The sequence below is a fragment of the Crocodylus siamensis genome, chromosome 6 (genome assembly GCF_052110815.1).
Source record: "Crocodylus siamensis isolate JL-2025a chromosome 6, ASM5211081v1, whole genome shotgun sequence".
Lineage (NCBI taxonomy): Eukaryota > Metazoa > Chordata > Crocodylia > Crocodylidae > Crocodylus > Crocodylus siamensis.
This window is the reverse complement of record NC_143400.1, coordinates 50405805-50427089: the sequence shown is the minus strand read 5'-3', so window position 1 is coordinate 50427089 and position 21285 is coordinate 50405805. Positions and strand designations below refer to the sequence as shown.

The following is a 21285-nucleotide window of genomic DNA, read 5'->3' as shown; positions in this document are numbered from 1 at the left end:
GGAGGGAGTGAAGTGCTTTACTAGAAGCACCCACATGCTCTCCAACCAGGCTGTGGGTTGCTGTCAGTCTCTGAGCACATTTCTGATGTTTCTCTTGGCAGCCCACTGTCAGCTGAAGCAATGCAGGGTCTTGGCACCAGACCTTCCTCTCCTGGGGACTGAGAATGAGTGCAGACAGTCTGATCCTTGTGTCCCTGCCTGGAATACCACATCCCTCAGTTCTGGGTTTGGAGTGTTTATAGCCAGACCAGACCAGGCAGGGGGGCTTGATTTTTCTGTGAGAGCTTTGAGAGGCAATACAGGCATATCCTGACTCTAGGAAGTTTCAGCCACCCCTCATCCATCTTCCCAGCCGTGGGTCCACCTGCTGCAGGAAACCCTGTGTTGCAGGCATCCTACAAGCCCCTCTTGCAGCCTGGCCAGTTCCAAACTCAGAGAAGGAGACTTGGAAATCTGTATCCAACAACCTGCGTGCTGCCCAGCAACCTGCGTGCTGCCCAAAGATAGCACTGGGCCATGATGCAGACACCCAGCCTGGGGTTCAGCCCGCATGTTATGGAATTGATCATCATCAGGGCTCCACGTACAGTTCGGTCTTAGAGCACCTGCACTAAGGCCCAGTCCTTTGCCATAGGACTTGACTCCAACTTGAATGTTTCTATCCATAATGGAATCGAAGCCTAAACATCCCTACCTAGAGACCTAAAGCATTGGTCTAAGCCCCTACATACAACTGCAAAGGTGCAGTCCAACAGCCCCACAAGGTGAGAACTATGCTGTTTGTTGTCAGGTATTCACCTGGAACATAACAATGAGTATTTAAGTATCCATGTTGTGAGCTCTTTTACTACATCACTATTACGTGCTTATCCCACAATCCTCAAGTGCTTCTTCCCTCACCTCCCCAGTGTCCTGTGGCTTTTGTCATCTCCCATCATGTTCAGCTTGCCACACAATGCAACAAGGGGGTGTCAGTGCAAAAAAATTATGAAAGGCAGGGTCATGAAGAGGCACCTTTCCCCTGTGCACCCCACCTGTCTGCGCTTCTAGTGCATGTTCCCTGGACTGTCCCATATTGTGCACTCTGACTTTACAGCCATTTACTTAGTCAACGCAGTGCCATTTCCTTGAGCAGCCTTGGCTCACTCATGCTCCAAGCACTGTCTGTGGAGCCACTGACTCACCCCAGGTTACAGGGAAGAGCCCCAACCATCTTGCAGTCCTTATGCCAGTGGCAGGCTAAAGTCTACAGCCTCCAGCACCCAGAGGCAGCAGCCATCCCCCCTCACCAGCACTGCAAGAGCAGAGATCGTGGTCTGCCAGGCCCTGCCTCCATGCAGTGGTATCAGTGCCGCAACAGAGTGTCTGGATAGAGGCTTGGCATGAGGTTTATTGGAGCCCGCTGACTGCAGAGCCTCACATGCCTGAGTGGGATCCTTTCTCCTCTCTCATTGCCCAAGGAGGTGGGGAGGTCTCCATGCATGAAGCACAGCTTCAGTGCTATCAGGCCAGTCATCACAGGCATTGAAAGGTATTTTTATTTCTTCTGCTCACCCAGCCTGGAGTCTGCTGCCTGCTGGATCAGAACCCAACAGCCAGCTACCCTCCAGTCAGCCGTGCTATACTTGCCACCAAACACTTCAGCCCCTTCCAGCACTGGGATGTCTCTGCATTGCTGAGGGTGGTGGGGGAGATGGCTGTGAGGGCTTGCACGTTTTCAGTCAGCTGAAAATCAATGCCTGGCAGAACACCCATGCCCAGTAGGAGAGGCTTGGCTTGGGGCTTAATTTTCTCATCATGAATTCTGCATTTTCATTCCCAGTACGAGTTCTGGGAGTCCAGTTAAGTGTTCTGTAACCAGGACTCGGGCTGCTTGGGATGCAAGTAAACAGGTAGATCCAGAAGGGGTGCACTTGCACCCTCCTTTGATTGCTGCTCCCCACACAGCTTAAAACCAGCTGCCTTGCAGTTCTGGTCAGGCAGTGCTGAAGGAGTCATTGGACGTCATTGGACTTCATGGTTCACTTTCACCACCCTGATCCCTTCTAAACTCTTCGTTCCACAGGTGCTAGCAACCCTCTCTTACCTTTAATGGTCTTGTACCCACCAGTCAAGTTTTGTTCTGCAGTGTTGCTATCTGTTCCCTGTTTCTGGTAATGAAGCTCATATTTCATAGGTCTGCAGCTTGTTTTTAACTTATTCCATTTAAGTTATTTTTGTTTTTGCTTTAATCCAGCCCCTAGGACCATGGTGTATTAGTGCAGCTTCTGGTTTCTTTTTAACTGGAAAAAATATGTTTTATGTGATGATGGACTTCACTGTGTGCATTTCCCCCACCCCCACTTTTCAAAATTGTAGATCCGCCCATGCAGGTAAACCCAGGTCTACACGAGGGTTGCTTCTCACTAGGTGCCTCTTAGTGCTTCTCTCTCAAGCCAGGATGCCGGCACCTCGCACAGTTCAGACCTCAGTGTGAACACAACCCTCTTCCCTCCTCTTGTTTGTGCAGAGCTGTGACCGCATCAAGCAATCTGCCTCTGGTACAAAGCGCCGTGTGTTCATCGTGGAGACCATGGGGGGTTACTGCGGGTACCTGTCTACTGTGACTGGCATTGCCGTGGGAGCGGATGCTGCCTATGTATATGAGGAGCCCTTCACCATTCATGACCTAAAGGTGAGGGGAAGGAGAGGTCCTCGGGTGTGCCACAGGCCTGGGCTGAGGTTGGGGAACTGTTTATGCCTCCTGTGTGGTATGAACTCCATATGTGTGTAAGGTGACTACGGAGATGGTTTTGCTTTGCCATTCACTTATTGCCTGAGGCCTCTCCTGTAGCACAGGGGTGGACAACCTTCAACACACATGCCATAAGTGGCACAGGCAACACCTGTGTGGCACAGAGCAGATGAGGGAGGGAACAGGCACCATAGCAGTAGATAGGTCAGGGAGCAGAAAGCAGAGCAACAGATTGGGCAGGGAGTGCAGGGCAGGGAGCAGAAAACAGCAGCAGATTGGGCTGTTGCTTGAACAGGCTGCTATCGTGCCTACTACCATGAGGATCATGTCTCTCTGACTGCAGCACATTTAAGCTCTGGATCCCTTTTCTGGAGTGGGCAAAGGGACTTAAAAGCAGCAGAAGTCATCTGAGAAGCTGAGAAAATGATACCTCAGCCAAACTAGAATTATATTCCCACCAGGGAAGAGCCTAAGGAGATGGGTAATGGGGAGGGGGCGAAATGTCCAGTATCTTCCACCTGGTCACTTTTGTGCTGCCCTGGTCCTGGTCCTATGCTGGCCACGTGTTCACAAAGATGCACCCTCAGAGGCCTATGGTTATGCCTGGACTGCACAGCCTCCCCTCCCTGACAGCATAGAGCAGCTATTGGTTGCCAGGCCCTGATGGGAGAAGGGGTGGGTTGTGCTCATAGGATGAGGGTAGAGTGTGGTTTGTGCTGAGCAGGTTGCTCTCCTGGTGGAGTGGAGCCAGTATGGAGGGGAAGGGAGGCAAGAGTGAGCACTCGTGCGCATGTGGGTGGGGGGACAGTGCAAAGTACAGTTACAAGCCCAACCATATCTGTCTTCTAGGCCAATGTTGAGCATTTGACTGACAAAATGAAGACTGATATTCAAAGAGGCCTGGTACTCCGGTGAGTCAGCCTGGGGGGGCCTTTTGTCTGGAGGTCAGAGGGCCATGAAACAGAACTAATGTTTTAACCCACAGCACAAAACACAACCAGACTGCATGAACTGGGGCAGCAAACCTACCTGAATCCATAACAGAGTTGCTGACCCAAGAACATTTATTTATTTTCTACAGACAAGCTACAGACTTTTTACTGACAACCAAACTTTTTTACTGACATGTTTTATGTCATGTAAACTTAGCACTTCTGCCAGGCCTTGGACAGCAGAAACAAAGTTAAAGGTTTAACATCACCTTTGTAAATCTGGCTTGAGCCCCCACACAACTGAGAAAATGAATTTTAACTGCATGTTCTAACACAGGGGTGGGCAACTGTTTTGGGCAAAGGGCCACGTACTGAGTTTTGGCAAGCCATCAAGGGCCGCATGACAGGCAGTCCAGGGCAGATAAATATTTATTTTCTAAATTTTTTAGGGACCCCATGGGCTGGATAGAACGGCCTGGCGGGCCACATCTGGCCCCAGGCCACATTTTGCCACCCCTGTTCTAACATGAACAAACCTCCCCACTTGCAAGCAGCATTCAAGTAAAACAGGGATTATTACAAGGGGGAGAAAGGGATAAGCGCACAACTTAGAACAAACCTCAACCATTAAGCAAACCTCAAACAGTTAATAGCCTCAGTCACTAGCAAAGCAGCCCAGGGGAACTAGCACCTAGCCCAGTCCGTTGGGAAGGGAGATTCATCCAGGGCCAGCTGCAGAATGGAGTCCTCATCCTCCACTTACAGCCTGCTGTTGCACTCAAAATTGTCACAGAAAGACACGCAGATTCAAGCTCTAAGCAGTGGCTCAGAAACCAGTTCTTACTGCAGTTTGGACTGAACTGCAAAGAGTGCCAGTGAAACAGTTCTGAGGCCCAGGTTGCTGGCTGTTTGCCTTGTGGAGCTAGTGACACCCCGAGAGCCCCCTGTGCAGGACCTGCTCTTCTGAGGGGGTTGCTTTCAGCTGCTCTAGGGGCTAACTGGGAACTCTTGATTCCAGCTTTAAATCCGTATTTTATTTCCCAGCCTGGCAGATGTAATCAAAGTTGAACTCCTGGAGGCCAAAGAGGTTAGAGCTGTGAACAGCAAACACTGTAGTAAACTGAGGTTCAGGTTGGGAAAGCACAAGCCAATGCATTTAAGGAGAAAATGTGACAGGCAGAAATCCAGGGGAAAGAGGAGCTGCCAGTGCAGAGTGTCATGTGGGTGACAGCGAAAGTGGGGTAGCTGCACAGGGTGACATGGCAGAGATTAGAGAGGTACCTGTGTCTCCACTATGTGGCTGGAGGGACAACAGCTGCCTCGACTCCCTGCTCTTTCCTTATTGCCATAGTTAGCCTGGTGGAAGATGTTTTGCCCCACAACCACTCCCCACCGCACAGCAGGCTGAGCCATCCACCCAAAACCCCTCTAACGGACTCTCCCTTTCCTCCTCACTCTCCCCCCAGCAACGAGAAGTGCCATGAGCACTACACTACTGAGTTTCTCTACAACCTGTACTCTTCCGAAGGCAAAGGGATCTTCGACTGCAGGATCAATGTCCTTGGGCACCTGCAGCAGGTACGTGGGGTGGCAGTGGTGCTGGGAGAGCTCTGTTCAGATGGCCACAGGGTGGGAGATGGATGAGAGCTTGGGGCAGGGGGAGAGGCCAAGGAGCTGCTTCTCTACTTTCCCAGCCTTCCTGCCCCTGTAGCAGTGCAGAGGCATTGTCTTTCCTTACACAGCCTTCCTGGAGGTTTCTCTCAGGCAGCTCCCACCCTGGGAGCAGGCAGCTCCCACTGTCCAGCTGGGTGGAAAAACAGCCAGGTCGAGGGCACAGCCTGCTGCCTGCGCTTCACAGCCTGGAGTGGATGGGGTACCCCTGCCCCACAAACGCAACACCCACGGTCTCTAAGTTGGGCCTGGCGCTAATTCTGCGTCCCTCCAGTTATGGTTTCATTTTGCAGGGAGGTGCCCCCACCCCTTTTGACCGGAACTACAGCACCAAGCTGGGGGTGAAGGCAGTGCTGTGGATGTCAGAAAAGCTGCAAGAAGTCTATCGCAAGGGTAGGCCAGTGTTCCTGGCTTGGACGGCAGCACTGAGCCTCTGGGGAATGGGAGTGGCAGCTGCTGTGTGGAATGGAGCAGGAGCTGTAGGCCCTGGTGCCGGGGGTCAGAGCAGACCTCACTGATCCTGAGCTCTGGCTACCTGGGCATTAACTGTAGGCAGATGCTCATCTCCCTAGTGTCAGGGGTCAGCTTTAGACTGGATGGGACAGGAGGGGATGGCCTTGCAGCCTGGATGAGTTGTGTATCGGGCTCAGTGTAGGCCTTGTCACTGGAGCTTTCCTCATCTGCCCAACCTTGACCTGTGGAAATGGCCTGTGCAGGGTCTTTCATGTCTCTTGTCCCCTTGAGTCTATCTGGCTGGACTTTGTGATAGCCTGTGGCTTTTGACCCCAGGACCCAGGCTTACAGGCATCTTCGCCACAACTGACCTGGACTACCTGATATTCGGGCAGGCCATGGCTCAGCCGGCAAGGCCCCTGCTAGTTCCTCCTGAACAGAATGGGACTGCAAGGTGACTTCAAGTTCCTGCCCCTCTCCCAGAGGGTTCACATGATTTCTGTAGGCTCTAGCTGGCAGCCTGCTTTTCTCACAGTAGATTGCAGTGGCTCGGCCCAGGGGTGGTGGTGAAACGGGCTTTCTCCTGTGCCCCCAGGGGCAGGAAGCCCCTTGCCAGTGCAGGGTGAGTTGGCCCTCCACACTGGGGGCAGATGCCACCTGTCAACTGCAGTTAGTAACATCTAGCCTGTGCCCCCACAGGACGTGTATTTGCCAACGCCGCGGACACCGCCTGCGTGATTGGGCTCAGGAAGAAGGCGGTGGCCTTCAGCCCTGTAACGGAGCTCAAGAAGGTCACTGACTTTGAGTGAGTACTAGCCTGGGTGCAGGGGGTGTATCTGTCAGGCCCATCCCCTCCTACCCAGCCATCCATGAGGTGTCTTTCAGGCCTGAGTCCCAGGCAGTGCTCTTGGAAGGAGCTGGAGATAAGCTGGCAGTGCTGGTCTCTTGGTGGAGTCATGGGTGAGGGCATGAGCCCACAGGTGGTCATAGACCTAAGCATGCAGTTACTGCCACCCTAGTGTGTAGTCCAGCCTTGCTGCACTACAGAGCTGCCCCCACAGGTGAGAGTGAGGGCACGATCTGTTTCCAGTCCTATTGGAGCTCAGCTCCCCTGGTGGCTTCTGAAAACTTACCTTTCTCCCACAGTTCTCATGTGTTTTAGCTGATCATGGGGGTGTTTCCAGGCCTGGCGGTTTCCATTCACTTTGAAGTCAAGCAGGCACCATGAGTTTGTCTGGGCTCAGTTGATGGCTGCCGTGAGGCAGGCTGGCCAGGCCCGATGTGTGACATGCTCTCTCTCGCAGGCACCGGCTGCCACAGGAGCAGTGGTGGCTGAACCTGCGCTTGATGCTGAAGATGCTGGCCAACTACCAGATCAGCCTGACCGAGTATATCTCAGGGAAGATGGAGCACGTCACCCGGCGCACCCTCAGCATCGAGAAGGGGTTCTAGAGCTGCCCACCCAGCCACGAGAGCTGCGTAGTGCCCCCTTCCCCTAGCCCCTCCAATGCCTTTGAGTGCAGTGCTAGCTGAATGCCAGCCCCTGGGTACCACAAGCGGGGGCTTCTGGATGCTCAAGCCAAGCCCAGTGCCACCGTGAGCCAGTGGTGGCAGCGACAGACTTCCTGGGTCCAGGGAAATTTCAGCCATCCTCCAAGAGGAGCTGACATTCCTCTCTTGCTCATGCTGCCTGTAGGATGGCTCCATGACTTGCCCCTTCCCCCAGCAGCTGCTGGGAGCATGGGCTCAAGGGATAGCTGCCTGCCAGGCAAGCCCTGTGTTTTGAATGACTTGTGATATGGGGCCTGGCCGAAGGTGCCTTGGGAGGGCCTGATTCTGTTCTGTTGCAAAGCAGGCCCTTTCCGGGTGTCTCCAGCTCCACTTCCAAAATCGCAGGTCCCATCTGAGTTGCGGGGAGGTTGGGGAGTGGTTCTCTTGGTCCCATCTGGGCAGGGCAGAGCTTCTGTCTTGCACCCGGTCATTTTATTCTTCCTATTTAATGATTTCAGTGCCTGGATTCAGTGTCTAGCGACAGTTATGGGAACAAATGTCCTGATTTTAGTTCCTTTTTCCCCAGTGAACTTGAAGGGAGGCATAGAAAGTTACAGAGTTGAGGACAGGGTGCTGGTAGAGATATTTCCCAGGGGCTCACTACTGCCACCACTTGATCACTCAATAAAGTTTCCTTCTGTTCTTTCCAACGTGGCATGCACGTGTCACCTGCATGGTGCTTCCCAGCCCCTCTTCTGCTGGGACACTGCTAAACAACATCACCCAGGATGCTGGGACAATGAGTACTGCCCCCTAAAACAGCATCCAGGAAGCCCTTGGGAGATGTACTTGGCTTCCCTTGCTGCCTGCATGCTTGAGGTGGCCTCTTGTTTTGGCCCTTTTCACAAACCAAGGGGCCTGGCTCTATCCAGCCACTTGCAGATGTTGTCTCTCCTGAGCCACCGAAGTGGTGTGATTGCTCTTGTCACTGCTGCTGTGTCTGCAAGCTGGCAACCCCTATGTCTCAGCAAAACCCTAGCTGGTTGTGCTGTGTCCAAGTGCTCTGTGAAATCTGTGTCTTGTACTGTCAGTGGCACTGCTTGTGTCTCCTAGAGATAAAACCTGCTGAACCCAAATCTGTGTCTCTGGGAAATGGTGATTGCGCCATTTGCTTGAGGGGCAGGGCATCTGTCCACACAGGCCAGGGGGAGCTGTCATGGGGCAGGGGCTGAGTGCCACACTGGTAACTGGCTTTTCCATGTTGATGAAGGGCAGAGGAGGGGACAAGAAGAACTGGGTGTCATTGAGGTGGGCAAGCTACTTCAGGAAAATGCCTAGGAAGTAGTTAAGTATGAATCCCAGGCAAAAGTGTGCAACTTGGATCCAAGGCTCAGTGCTGCAGCCAGAGGCTGGGAAACTGCACTGCCCCTCACCTCACCTCTGGCAGCCTACTTGTCCCTGTCCATCTACTTTAAGTTCCTTTTGCAGCACTCCCTGAGTTCAGGGGCAAGGGGGATGCTGCCCCAGCTGTTGTAGCAGGAGGGGAGAAATGAGATCTGCCAGGCAAATGTAGCTGGAGCACAAGGCCTCACGAGGGTGATGGGGAGGAAAACCTCCAGGTCTGAGTACAGGGACAGCTGCAGACTCCTAGAAACAATCAAGCTAACACCTGGAAGACAGGGTGAAGTCAGCTGGTTGCTGCAACTTCAGCTGGGGGGTGGGGTTCAAGGATGTGACCCTAAAATATATATGACTGTTTCACCTGGTCTAGAGGGAGAGGAATTATGGAGGGCAGTGCCAGGCCTCCTCCTTGGAGATGTAAGATGGGAGTAAATGAGCATGGAGGTTGCACATGCCTGCACTCTGTGTTTTGGAAATCCAATGACGTACCATAGGAAGTGATGCTGCCATCTCACCCAGGCATGGACTGCACACTGTTTTCTAGCTTGTGTGGTTTTGTGAGCAGAGAGCAGCTGGAGCTACAATCAGAGAAGAAAGCAATGCTTGGGTTTCCCTAGTTTGGGACAAGCCCAGGTGCAGAAGCAAAGCTCGCATACCAGAACAAGCAGCCTCCTCCTTGCCTTGCACTCCCTGGTAGTGAAATAAAATGGAGAAGAAACCCCCAAGCCCTGATGCTGATGCAGGAGTGTTTCTGGGTCACATCAGTCACAGACATCTGGGAAATGGCCTGGTCCCAGCTGTGCCACAAAAAGCCTACTGTCCTGGCAAGTCCCCCCTTGCCTCTGTCTCGCTTCTCACTGTGTGTCTTGTCAGTCTGTCCGTCAGCAGAAAATGCAAAAAGTGTGCAAAAAATGCATTATGACAAAAAGACTTGCCAGGACCAGCCGCTGCCTCCTCTCCCCACTGCCCCCAGCCACAGAAAAGGAAAATACAACTTGATATTGAAACTCAACAGCCACCTGCCCCAGGAGTACTGCTGTGCCCTGAAAAGGGACGGGACCCTCGTGTCAGGCCCTCATCATGGATGGTCTTTGTGGGAGGGGTGCAGAAGCCAGGCTGATGGGCAGCCGTATACAGGGCTGAGCTAGACAGTGGTACCCCAGCCACCCTCCAGTCCCCAAAGAGCCATCCAGGTAGCGCCATGGCTAGAAGGCTAGTGCTAGCCCCCTAGCAGTTGCAGAGGTGGGCTGCAAGGGTGGCTATATTGGGGGGCTGAGGAAGTTGACTGACACCTACTCAGCAGCATACCCCCCCGGTGCCAAGGGAGCCATGCAGACACATGGGACACTTCAGCACATGCTGCCACACAGGAAGCAGCAGTGCTGCCTTAAGGCTTCACTCAAAGGTGGAGATAATTAACACATCTCCTATTACAATTTTATATCCTGTAAAACACATCCCCATGCTCAGAGGACCAGGTGCCTCCAGGCAGGCCACAGCTGAGAGCCTTGAGAGTCATAATGGAGCATCAGCCTACTTCACACTAAGATCCACCTCCACTCGACCACCTGGGCTTGTCCCTGCACGGGCATCACAGCCGGTGAGCTCAGGCTTGTGAGTTCCTAACGCTGCTTGACAAATGTGTGCACACTTCTTCTCTCCTCCCCCGAGAGCCACAGCGACAGGCCTGATGGATGGCACGAGGCCTGTTCCAATGAGCATGCCACCGGCTACACATCTGCAAGTGCTTTGGGACACCACTAGCGCATGCTGTGAGCAGGCTGGGTAAGTCCTAGCCAGGCAAACGTTGGTCAGCATGGTTCCCTACTGCCAAACACTTGCAGGCAGCTGGCTGGCTGGGCTCCTACCCCTGCCTCTCCCACCCCCCCCCGGGACTCCATGGTAGGAAAAATAATTGTTTCCACTAAACACTTCCCCTGCACTCTGCCGTGGAAACAATGGTTGTGCCCTAGAGTGGTAACACAGACTGGCTCTCTGATACAATGCAGACAACCCTACGAAGAGCTGGAGAACCTATCACACTTGATGTCTCAGTCCATCTATGCTGTGACAGCACATAGCTCCTTCTTCCCCAGCTTCCCTGCTCCATGCCAGAGCAGGGTATCAGGGGCCATAACAGGCAGCCCAGCCCCAGCTAATGGCCTCGTTGGTTAAACCTGCCCCGGGGCTCTGACCAGCAGTCTACCCAGGTAGCTGACCAGCTAGCTGGCCATTGTCTTGGTCACTGATTTGGCTGCTGGGGAGAGCAGCCTCCTGTGGACTTCCACCCACAAGGGCAGATGGCAGGCCAGCTCTCAGCTCTCTGAGTCGGAGCGGTGGGGCTGGAAGGGAGCTCCAGTGGTCACGTCCGGTTCACCCCCCTGCCCGGGGCAGGGTCAGCCCTGTCCAAACCAGCCCAGACAAACCAAAATCTAAACTCTACATAAGACAGCTGTCAACACAGCACAGACCCAACCCTGCCACAGGGAAAGCAGGAGGACCATGGCAGCCAGTGTCCTGCTGCTATGAAACGTCAATATATGCTTGAGAGATCCCGGGTAAAGGGTCACACTCCCTGCTACGCGGGAAGGCAAACCCCCACAGAGTCTGGACCAGTCTGACCACAGGGTAAAATTCCTTTCTGATCTAAAAAATGGCATTGGGCTGACCCTGAGCTGAGGGGCAAGACCACAATCCGTGCTTTCTGGTTTCCTGGCTCCTGACCCTACCAGACTCTGGCTTTTGGAAGCCCCCTTGGATCCAATAACTTGGTTTCTAACTCACTGTGACGACAGGCAGACCCTCACCCCTGCACCCGTGTCTGACACTTGACCCTGGCCTTAGCCTGTGACTCAGACTCTGCCCCTGGAATTCCCTGTGGATCTGCTAAGTTGGTCTCTGATTCTTGTCCCCGGACTCAGCATTCAATTTGGCTTCTGGAAGCCATTTAGCTCATCTCAGCAGTCATGCCCATTACCTTGGCCAGACCAGGCATAACCACTGCCACCCCCTCTTGAAGGTTAGTGACATCCTAATGCAGTGGTCTAGCTGATGTGGAGGCAGAACACCATCGTCACCCAATAGAGTTTGACATCTGGTAACTCAGGAGCTGTTTGAGCCTGTACAAAACAATGGCAAGAGCAGCTCCATGGCTAGAGCAGAGTGAAAAGCAGTGGTGGCTCCCACTTGCATTCAGGAGGCTGCATCCTATCTCTGGCTGATACCCCTTGTGTAGCTAGCCTACTGGGTGCTTGGAAGCCGTGTTCAAGGGCCTTACCCCATCTACGGCCACAGGAACATAGTGGAGCATTGGTAGAAAGGCTGGCAGAGACCAATCAAGGTGCATAGCGAGCGGCTGTCAAATGCCCAGCTGAGAGCAGGACCACGTTCTTCTTGTGTTTGTTCCCAGCCAGTTGCAGAGACACAGGCTTCAGCTACACAGTCAGGACTGCTTCTTTCACAGCTCACCCGAGCATCATCCCCTTCAGCTCTCGGCTCTAGGTGTAGGCCATGAAGCTGCTCCATTTCCCTGCAGGAACAGGCAAGGAATCCACTCACATTTCCCTCATCACCAGGGAACCTGGTTTTCTCTGGAAAAAAAATATTCCCCAGTTGTAGGATTAAAAAAAGTAAACCCAAATCCATATTTTTGTGCTATTAAAGTGAGACACCACTCTGTGTGTGTGTGTGTGTGTGTGTGTGTGTGTATCTGTATATTAGTAGTGTTTCATTTTAATCACAGAAAAATGTGAATGCGGGATTACTTTTTTTAATCCAAAAATTGTGGATTTTTTTTTAATCAAGGAAAACTAGGATCCCTGCTCATTACCCTTCCTTGCTTCTCTAAGCCAGAATCACATTTACCTCCCTCCCCCTGCAGAACATCTGGGAGCCCCTTCCTTGCACCACCGGAGCAAGACAGGTGACAAATGCTAGGAGTGCCCAGGTAAGAAACAGGGGTCCAAACAGTCTCCCAAATTGCGGGGGAGGGCACACGCAGCTAGGCAAGGCCTTAAATGCTTATATACCAATGCTCATAGTATGGGGAATAAATAGGACGAACTCGCCCTCAGAATAGCCAGTTCAGACCCAGACATAATAGGGCTTACAGAAACATGGTGGGATTCATCCCACGACTGGGCAGTTAGCATTAGGGGCTATAGGCTTTACAGGTGGGACAGAGAAGGAAGGAAAGGTGGGGGTGTGGCGCTTTATGTCAAGGAGCAATACACATCCCCTGCCAGCAAAATGGAGTCAGAGGAAGGGCAAGCTGCAGTGCTCTGGGTCAAGATATAAGGGGGCCATGGGAAGAGGGATCTAATGGTGGGGGTCTACTACAGACCCCCCAGCCAAGGGGAGGAGCTGGACCGCGAATTTTCGGGCCAGCCTGCAGAGGCACTTAAGGCAAGGGATGTAGTTGTCATGGGTGATTTAAATTAGCTGGACATCTGCCGGGAGGAACAGTCAGCCAGGTCAGACCGTTCCAGGAGGTTTCTGGCTGAGATACAGGACCTCCACTTAACCCAGGAGGTGCACGGTACCACCAGAGGAAATGCCCTGTTGGACCTGGTCCTGGCCACAGGCGACGACCTGGTCAGGGGCCTCCAGGTCCTCAACCACCTGGGCGATAGCAATCATGGCTTGATGGAGTTTACCATCCAGTGCAAGGTGTCAAGGGCCTGCAGCAAGGCAGTAGCCCTCAACTTCAAGAGGGCCAACTTCAATGAGTTGAGATTAGTGGGAGAGGCACTGAGGTTCCCAAGAGCAGGGAAGTCCAGTGCCCAAGATGAGTGGTCATTCCTTAAAGAGATGATACTCAGGGCCCAAGGGGTATCCATCCCAACAAGAAGCAAGGGGGGCAGGAGTGCCCAAAAGCCCCCCTGGCTCACCAAGGGCATCCGGGAATGCCTGATTGCCAAAAAGGCAGCGTACACCCAGTGGAAGGGGGTTATCTCCAAAGAGGAGTATACCTCCTCTGCTCGGGCGTATAGTGGGGCTGTCAGGAAAACTAAGGTGGACATAGAGCTAGGACTAGCGTCTAAAATCAAAGATAATAAAAAGTGCTTTTTCAAATATATAGGGAGGATGAAGAAAGCACCAGGAAATTTGGCGCCCCTGCAAGATCCTCTGGGTAATCTGGTGGTTGCGCCAGAGGAGAAAGTGGACGTCTTTAACCAATTCTTCACTTCCGTTTCCTTGTGCAGGGACTGGGACTTCCCCACTGTGATGCAAGATGGACTCGAGGGGAACGCCTCCAGACCTCAGGCTGGGGAGGACCAGGTTAGAGAGCTTCTGGAGGGGCGGGACATGTTCAAATCAGCAGGTCCAGATGCTCTCCACCCCAGGGTGTTGAGGGTGCTAGCAGGGGTTATTGCAGGGCCCTTGGCATGGCTTTACAAGTGCTCGTGGTGATCAGGCCAGGTGCCAGGTGGTTGCAAGATGGTCAACGTGGTCCCCATCTTTAAAAAAGAGAGGAGGGAGGACCCGGGCAACTATAGGCCCGTCAGTCTTATCTCAATCCCAGGGAAACTCTTTAAGAAGATCATCAAGGAGCACATTTGCGATGGGCCGGCCTCAGGGATGATGCTCAAGGGCAACCAGCACGGTTTCATTAGGGGCAGGTCATGTCAGACCAAGCTGATTGCCTTTTATGATCAGGTCACAAAAGCATTGGATGCAGGTGTCGCCGTGGACATAGTCTTTCTGGACTTCAGCAAGGCCTTTGACGCCGTCTCCCACCCCATCCTCATTAAAAAAATTGGGCGACTGTGGCATTGATGCCTACACAGTCAGATGGATTGCAGACTGGCTGAAGGGTCGTACTCAGAGGGTGGTGGTGGACGGGTCATATTCGACCTGGGGGGAAGTGGGCAGCGGAGTCCCCCAGGGCACAGTCCTTGAGCCCGCGCTGCTCAATCTCTTTATCAGTGATTTGGATGATGGGGTGAAAAGCAACCTGCTTAAATTCACTGACGATACCAAAATTTGGGGTGAGGTGAGCACGCCAGTAGGGAGGGAAAGACTGCAGCAAGACCTGGATAGGTTGTAGGGGTGGGCTAACAAAAACAGGCTGCATTTCAATACTGACAAGTGCAGGGTGCTGCATTTGGGCAGTAGTAACCAGCATCACACTTATAAGATGGAAAACTCCCTTCTTGAGAACAGAGAGGAAGAAAGGGATCTTGGAGTCATTATTGACTCCAAGATGAACATGGGCCGACAATGCGAGGTCACGGTTGGCAGGGCTAACCGGACCTTGTCGTGCATCCACAGGTGCATCTCTAGCAGGGCCAAGGAGGTGATTCTTCCCCTCTACGCAACACTGATCAGGCCACAGCTGGAGTACTGCTTCCAGTTCTGTTCGCCCCATTTCAGGAGGGATGTGGACAACATTGAGAGGGTCCAGAGGAGGGCCACCCACATGATCCCAGAACTACAGGGCAGACCCTACAATGAAAGACTGTGGGACCTGAACCTATTCAGCCTTCACAAGCGAAGGCTGATGGGGGACCTGGTGACAGTCTATAAACTCACTAGGGGGGGACCAGAAGGGTTTGGGAGAGACCTTGTTTCCCCTAGCGCCCCCTGGCATGACAAGGAATAATGGCCACAAGTTGCTGGAGAATAGATTTAGACATCTGTAAGAACTACTTCACGGTCAGGGCGGCTAGGGTCTGGAACCAACTTCCAAGGGAAGTGGTGCTGGCTCCTACCCTGGGGGGTTTTAAGAGGAGGCGTGATGCCTACCTGACTGGGATCATTTGAGCTCAGTTTTTTCTCCTGCCCAGGCAGGGGGTTGGATTTGAAGATCTACAAGGTCCCTTCCAACCTGACTTCTATGATTCTATGAACAAATCAAAACTATCTCTGGCCAGTGGTGGAAAACCATTGCACCCCTCAGCGAGGCAAGAGACAGGATTGGCCTAAATGCACAACCCTATCTGAACTTAGCACTTGAATCATGTAAGTAGAGAGCCTGATAGTGTTAGTAGCACCCCTCCTGACTGCTGTGATCCTGAGGTCAGTCACAGCTTGCCTTTTGGCAGATGCATGCCCCTAGAGACCCAGCTTTTTAACAGCTTCCAAGTTCTGCATGTGAAAATTTTCCTCCCAGAGTTCAAGCTGGGATATCATGCCAGACCCTGGTGGAACAAGCCAGGCCCTGGCTCCACATCAGTGGAAATGGGTCCCAAAGGAGCTGACTGCCCCTTTTGCCTCTTTTGAGTACTGGCCACTGGGGCAGTCTCCAGCACTTGCCTTTTGGTTCCTATCAGTTAGTTAAGAAAAGGCTGATTCTCAGGGCTGCTGCCTGGTGTCCCTGGGCAAGCATTCAGCTGAGCTGTTGATAAATGGCTGCAGCATTCAGGAAGCTGGAGAGAGGCCATGTCTGCTGAATTTGGTGCTCATGAATTTGGGAATCTCTTTGAGACATGTGCCCGGAGCAAGCAAAGAGGCTCTCTTCTACACAGGTTTCCTTCTCCGTCAGCCTTCCTCAAACACACTGCCACAGGACATCTGGAGCTATGGGAATGGTGTAACTAGATGTTGGTTTGCATAGCTGGGGAATGCAGACAAGGAGCACTTAGGCCAAAGAAGAGCTGAGACAGAAAGAGTGGAAATGAGTGCTACTGCATCACTGTAACAGAAGGGAAGATGGTCACCTCCTGTTCAGAGATGCAGGTTCTGTAACAAGCATGGGGAGCAGGGATGTATTCAGATAGCGAGACTATATAACAAGGTATTCAGACAGCAAATGGACCATCCCCAACTATATCACCCCATCCCTTCCCCTTCCCAAACTGTTGCGCTGCCCTGTGTCCCTGCCTAATCCATGGCTCTGCTTTTTGCTGCCTGCCCAGCTGCCCGCATGCCACATACCAACGCTGTCTATACCACTTGTGGCACGCATGCTGCCGATTGCCTTCCACTGTTCTACGGGGTGATGTCTGGGGCACAAGTGATGCCTGTGGATGAATGATACAGCTGAATCAAACAGGGGGAATCAGGGCTCAGTGAAAGTAATCCTGAAAGAGAGGGGGAAACAAACAAACCTGTAAACACTAAGGATGAAAGGTGAAAAGCCAGGAGGAAGCTTGCAGCTGAGATGGAACAGCTGAAAAAAATAAGGAGCTGTAGGCAGAAGACTGTTTTCCTGCTCCCTGTGGCAACAACCTCATGCTTAGTCTTTTTAATTTCTTCTCTCAGGACAGCTAAAATTCCTGGTGCCTGAGGGTCTATGAGGACTGCAGGAGCAAACAGCAGCTCTTCATTTCCCCGATGTTCAAAGGCATGATCTCTAGCAGCTGGCCAGCCTTCAGAGAAGCTCAGGGAGAGATGGGGCCCACAGGCCTTGGCAGCCCCGCTGCCTTGGAGCAGTGTGAGCCACTAAAGGGAGGAGAGAGCAAAACATTTTTAACAACAAAGAGGAACTGCATAGAAGTGCCTGGCAGTTCTATGTCCTCAAGGTAGAAGGCTGCCTGATACAGTTCAGCTAGCTAAACAACCATGGGCCAAACCCAAAGACAAGCTCCAAAAGAATCAAGGGCTGAGAGCTGCATAAGGTAAATCCATCAAGTTAAACATCTTGCTCTTTAGCCTGAGGTTAATGGTGGGTAATTACAATTGCCTTGGTAAATTGGGAGCTGCTCTAGCATCAGGATCTAACTTGTTAACAGGACCTTACTCCTGGTCCCAGATCTCCTGTCCTGGCATGGAGACAGAATGCTTCAACTAGACTTGCACTGCCTCATCTCATGGCATAGATGCTGAGTGGGTCTCATAGTTAGCACAAGGATGCTCAGGTCAGGTCAGGTACAGTACATCTTCAGCCACCACTTGGAGAACTCTATTAGACACATCTATCTAATAAGACATATCTATCTGTCTAGATTTTACCCTGGTGCCTGTCAAAAGCAACTACCAACTACCTCCTCTGTTCCCCGCATTCTGGACTGCATGCAAGCTAAAGAAGAAAGGCTCAGCTGTAAGCTCGGTTAAAGTACAGTTAGTAGCTCTCTCAGCCTACACCCACCTGCAAGTGGCAGACCTCTTTTTTCCCCACCCAGTCTCTTGGGTTCCTCAAAGGTCTCACTGACCAATGTGCTTCTGTGTAGGCAAAAGACCTGGTGCCTCAGTGACTTGCAAAATCTGGCCCTTGCAGGCTTGTTATCGCCACTTGGGCCCTTGGGCATATGCTTCTTGCTCTATTTGTTGATGAAAATGTGAGAGGCATTTCTGGTAGCAATCACATCAGCAGGTAGGGTAGGCAAGATCCACACTGACAGAGCAGACCCACCATAAACTCCTATATCCTGATAAAGTCACCTTGAGAAATCCTTCCAAAGGTTTTAGCAGAGGAAAATCCCAGGAATCAGATGGTTCTGCCACTGCTCTTCCCACAGCTACATCCCCCCTGCACTGAAGCTTCTCTGCCTCTTGATGTTAAGAGGCTTCTCGCCTATATTTTACCAAGATTAAGCCTTTCCGTTAGCCTCCCTAGCTCATTGTCAGAGCAGACAGAACTAAATGCACAGTAGTTATAGCCCTAAGAGGTCTAACTGGATCCAAAAGTTGTGTTAACCCGTTTACGCGACTCCCAAGGGAAAGCCTCCATCTGTGATGTGAGCCCATTTCCCTAGATTACAGGCTGCATTCATAAGCCTTTCCTCATGGGGTCTCCATAAACAGTATCTTCCAAGCTGCTACCTCCAACTCAAGAAAGACCTTCAACCAAGGACTGTACCTGTGTGGAGGCTTCAAATGATGCCGATTTTGGTCAGATGATCCTTCCATCTCTGTTTGCTGAGGCGGCTCTTAAGACCCACCTCCAGGCATGTATCGGCACTACTTCAGAGTCACCCCCAAATAAGAACACATCTGGACAATCATGCAAAAGAGGAAAGGACATTACTTACCAATGCCTGGAGTTCTTCTAGATGGGCATGTGTCACCTGCCTTCCTTCCTCTTCCTGGGAGTCATGAGCTACAGGGGGAGCTAGGAGCTCATAATTGACCATAAAATGAATATGAGTTACCAGTGTGATCCTACAGTTAGCAGAGCACAAAATAGGCTGGCATACATCAACCAATTCATCTCAAGCGAAACTAAGGAAGTTATTTTCCTGCTCTAGTGGACATTGATGAGGCGGCAGCTGGAGTATTGCATCCAGTTCTGGGTGCCACACTTCAAGAAGGATGTGGAGAAGCTTGAGAGTCCACAGAAGAACCACTCGCATGATTAGAGGCCTGAAGAGCAAGCCATATGAGGAAGGGCTGACAGATATGGGACTGCTCAGTCTAGACAAGAGAAGACTGCAGAGATTTATAACTATATCGGGGTTAACACCAGAGGATAGGCAAACAACTATTCACCAAAGTGCCACAGGGGAAAACCAGGAGCAAGAGTCATACACTCCTGAAAGAAGTTTTCAGACCAGATATAAGGACAATTTTTTTTCACAGTTTGTGTGACCAGACTCTGGAATAGACTCCCAGCAGGGGTGATGCAGGCACCTACCCTGGAGATCTTCAAAGGGACACTGGACACACACCTTTGGGGTTATTTGACTCCAGTGATCTTTCCTGCCCAGAGCAGAAGGACTGGACCCGATAATCTTACAGGGTCCCTTCCAGACCTAAAGTTCTGTGACTCTATAAATCAGCGTTTGAGATTAAACTGAAGAGCAGGAAGTGTCCGCCACCATTCAGCCCTTTGGCACAGGGCTGGAGCACCTGTTGTGGGGGCTGCTAAGGCACAAGCCTCTGGTTAAAGGTATAGGGCTGAGCAAACCCAGAGGTGGGAATGCATATGGGGACAGTACATCTTACATCTTAAAAGAACTCCCATATCTGGTAGTGGTAGTAAGTAGGTAGATGTTTCCAGTGTAGATACGGCTTAAGGTGTCCCCCTGAAATGTAGCTTCTTCCTTCTGCCAGTCCCTTAACCTCTAAACTACATCAGGTTACAACTGCCCTGACCTGCCTCCTAACTGCACCATGCCCTCCTACACTGCAGTGTTTCTAATCACTGATTACTGAAAAAAGCTGCACCTTGACATTAAAAGCATATTGTGCTAGCAGCTGAGCATACACAAAGTAAGAGATCGTCACTGCCCCATTTTGCTGGGTTGTTGGTTGTAGCTGTGCTGGTCTAAGGACATAGGCAGGCAAGGTTCTTTGGGTAGATGTAACATCTTTTATTAGACCAACTGAGTAGTTGGAAAAAAGTTCTTTGCAAGCTTTCGGGCACAATCAACCTTCGTCAGGCACAGGGAGTCTCTGTTGTTCTAATCCTCAAAGGGAACTTACAAAAAAACCTTTCATAGCTACTGGATACAAAAAATCATGGACTCAATATAGACATTGGATTTATGATGCATTATAACTGGCCTGACATTTGATTCACTAGGTACCTGCCAAACCTGACCTTGTACACTTTTCTTTCCCCCACTTCCTCCCCTTCCTTTTCTACCCTTTGTCTTCCTAATTTTCAGTTATTTACTTTTTTCCACAGACAGCCTCTTTTCTACCTTGGAAAACTACTACAGTACAGTCTTAGAGTCTCCCTTGTGTACCTTTAGCTTCTCTCCCCTCCCCCCCCCGCCTTGTTCCCACCTCCATTCTTTTCTCTGCCTTGTGTTTTCTTAATTTCCACCTATTTATATTCTCACCAACATCCTGTCACATGTTTAGCTTCTTTCATTCCTTGGGAGTCTCAGAACAGCAGAGACTCCTTATGCCTGAAGAAGGGTGATTGCACCCAAAAGCTGGCAAAGAACTTTTTTCCAATTACTCAGTTGGTCTAATAAAAGATAATCACATCTACCCAAAGAACCTTGCCTATCACTGCTTCAAAGAACTTGCTCTAAATAGACCAAGCAGGTAGAGATTGGGGGGAAAGCTAAACTTGTCCAAGGCACACACTACACTGAAAGCACCTTGTGAAACCATGCTAGCTGGTTTGAATTACAGAATGGGCTGCTGTATAGTGAGGCCCTTTCAGATTATGCAGCATATCTGGGAGACCCAGCATTTCAGCAGATTACCTGCCAAAGCAGCTGAATGGTAATCCAGCATCACAGCCAGGATGGGGTGGACGACCCTGGCACAGCCAAATTCTTCTGCTGGCAACTTGATTATTTTTAACAAATAATAAAGCCTTATTAACACCAGGATGAACAGAGGAGACAATTATTTCTTTATAAAGCAGCAATTGGAAAAGTAAATAACTGCTTCTGGACATGTAGAGAATGACAATGACAACTACAGGGTCTCTTTATGGCTCAGGTGTTCTTACCCTGTCATTCAGGCTCTTTTCCAGCTCCGGGAGACTAGAGGCAGAAATAACAGAACTGAAGTATGTCTATTTTAACAGGCTGGTTCTGTAGGGGATTTGAGAGAGCCTGCTCAGCTTTGCATGAAAACAAACTGAAAAAATGAGGTCACAGGGGTGGGGTCAGGACCCTTGGAACAGAACCCAATAGTTAGAAGACAGAGTGGCAGGCAACTATGGGCCAAACTCTATTCTGCTATACAGGGTCAAAAAAATGAGCTTTGTACAGAGAACCTTCACATTGCTGGAGGTGAGAGGCCCTTGCTCTAGCC

The 21285-nt window shown here is 51.3% G+C and overlaps 1 protein-coding gene across 1 annotated transcript in view; it reads left to right on the top strand.

The window, feature by feature from the left end:
• Positions 1–8417, top strand: part of PFKL (phosphofructokinase, liver type) — a 38803-nt gene extending 30386 nt beyond the window's left edge. The window contains exons 17-22 of the mRNA XM_090055248.1: positions 2510–2674; positions 3584–3645; positions 5133–5244; positions 5631–5730; positions 6490–6595; positions 7095–8417. Of these exons, the coding sequence (XP_089911374.1) occupies positions 2510–2674; positions 3584–3645; positions 5133–5244; positions 5631–5730; positions 6490–6595; positions 7095–7242 (693 nt within the window). The 3' untranslated portion in view covers positions 7243–8417. The remainder of the gene's footprint in view (positions 1–2509; positions 2675–3583; positions 3646–5132; positions 5245–5630; positions 5731–6489; positions 6596–7094) is intronic.
• The last annotated feature ends 12868 nt before the right edge of the window (positions 8418–21285 follow it).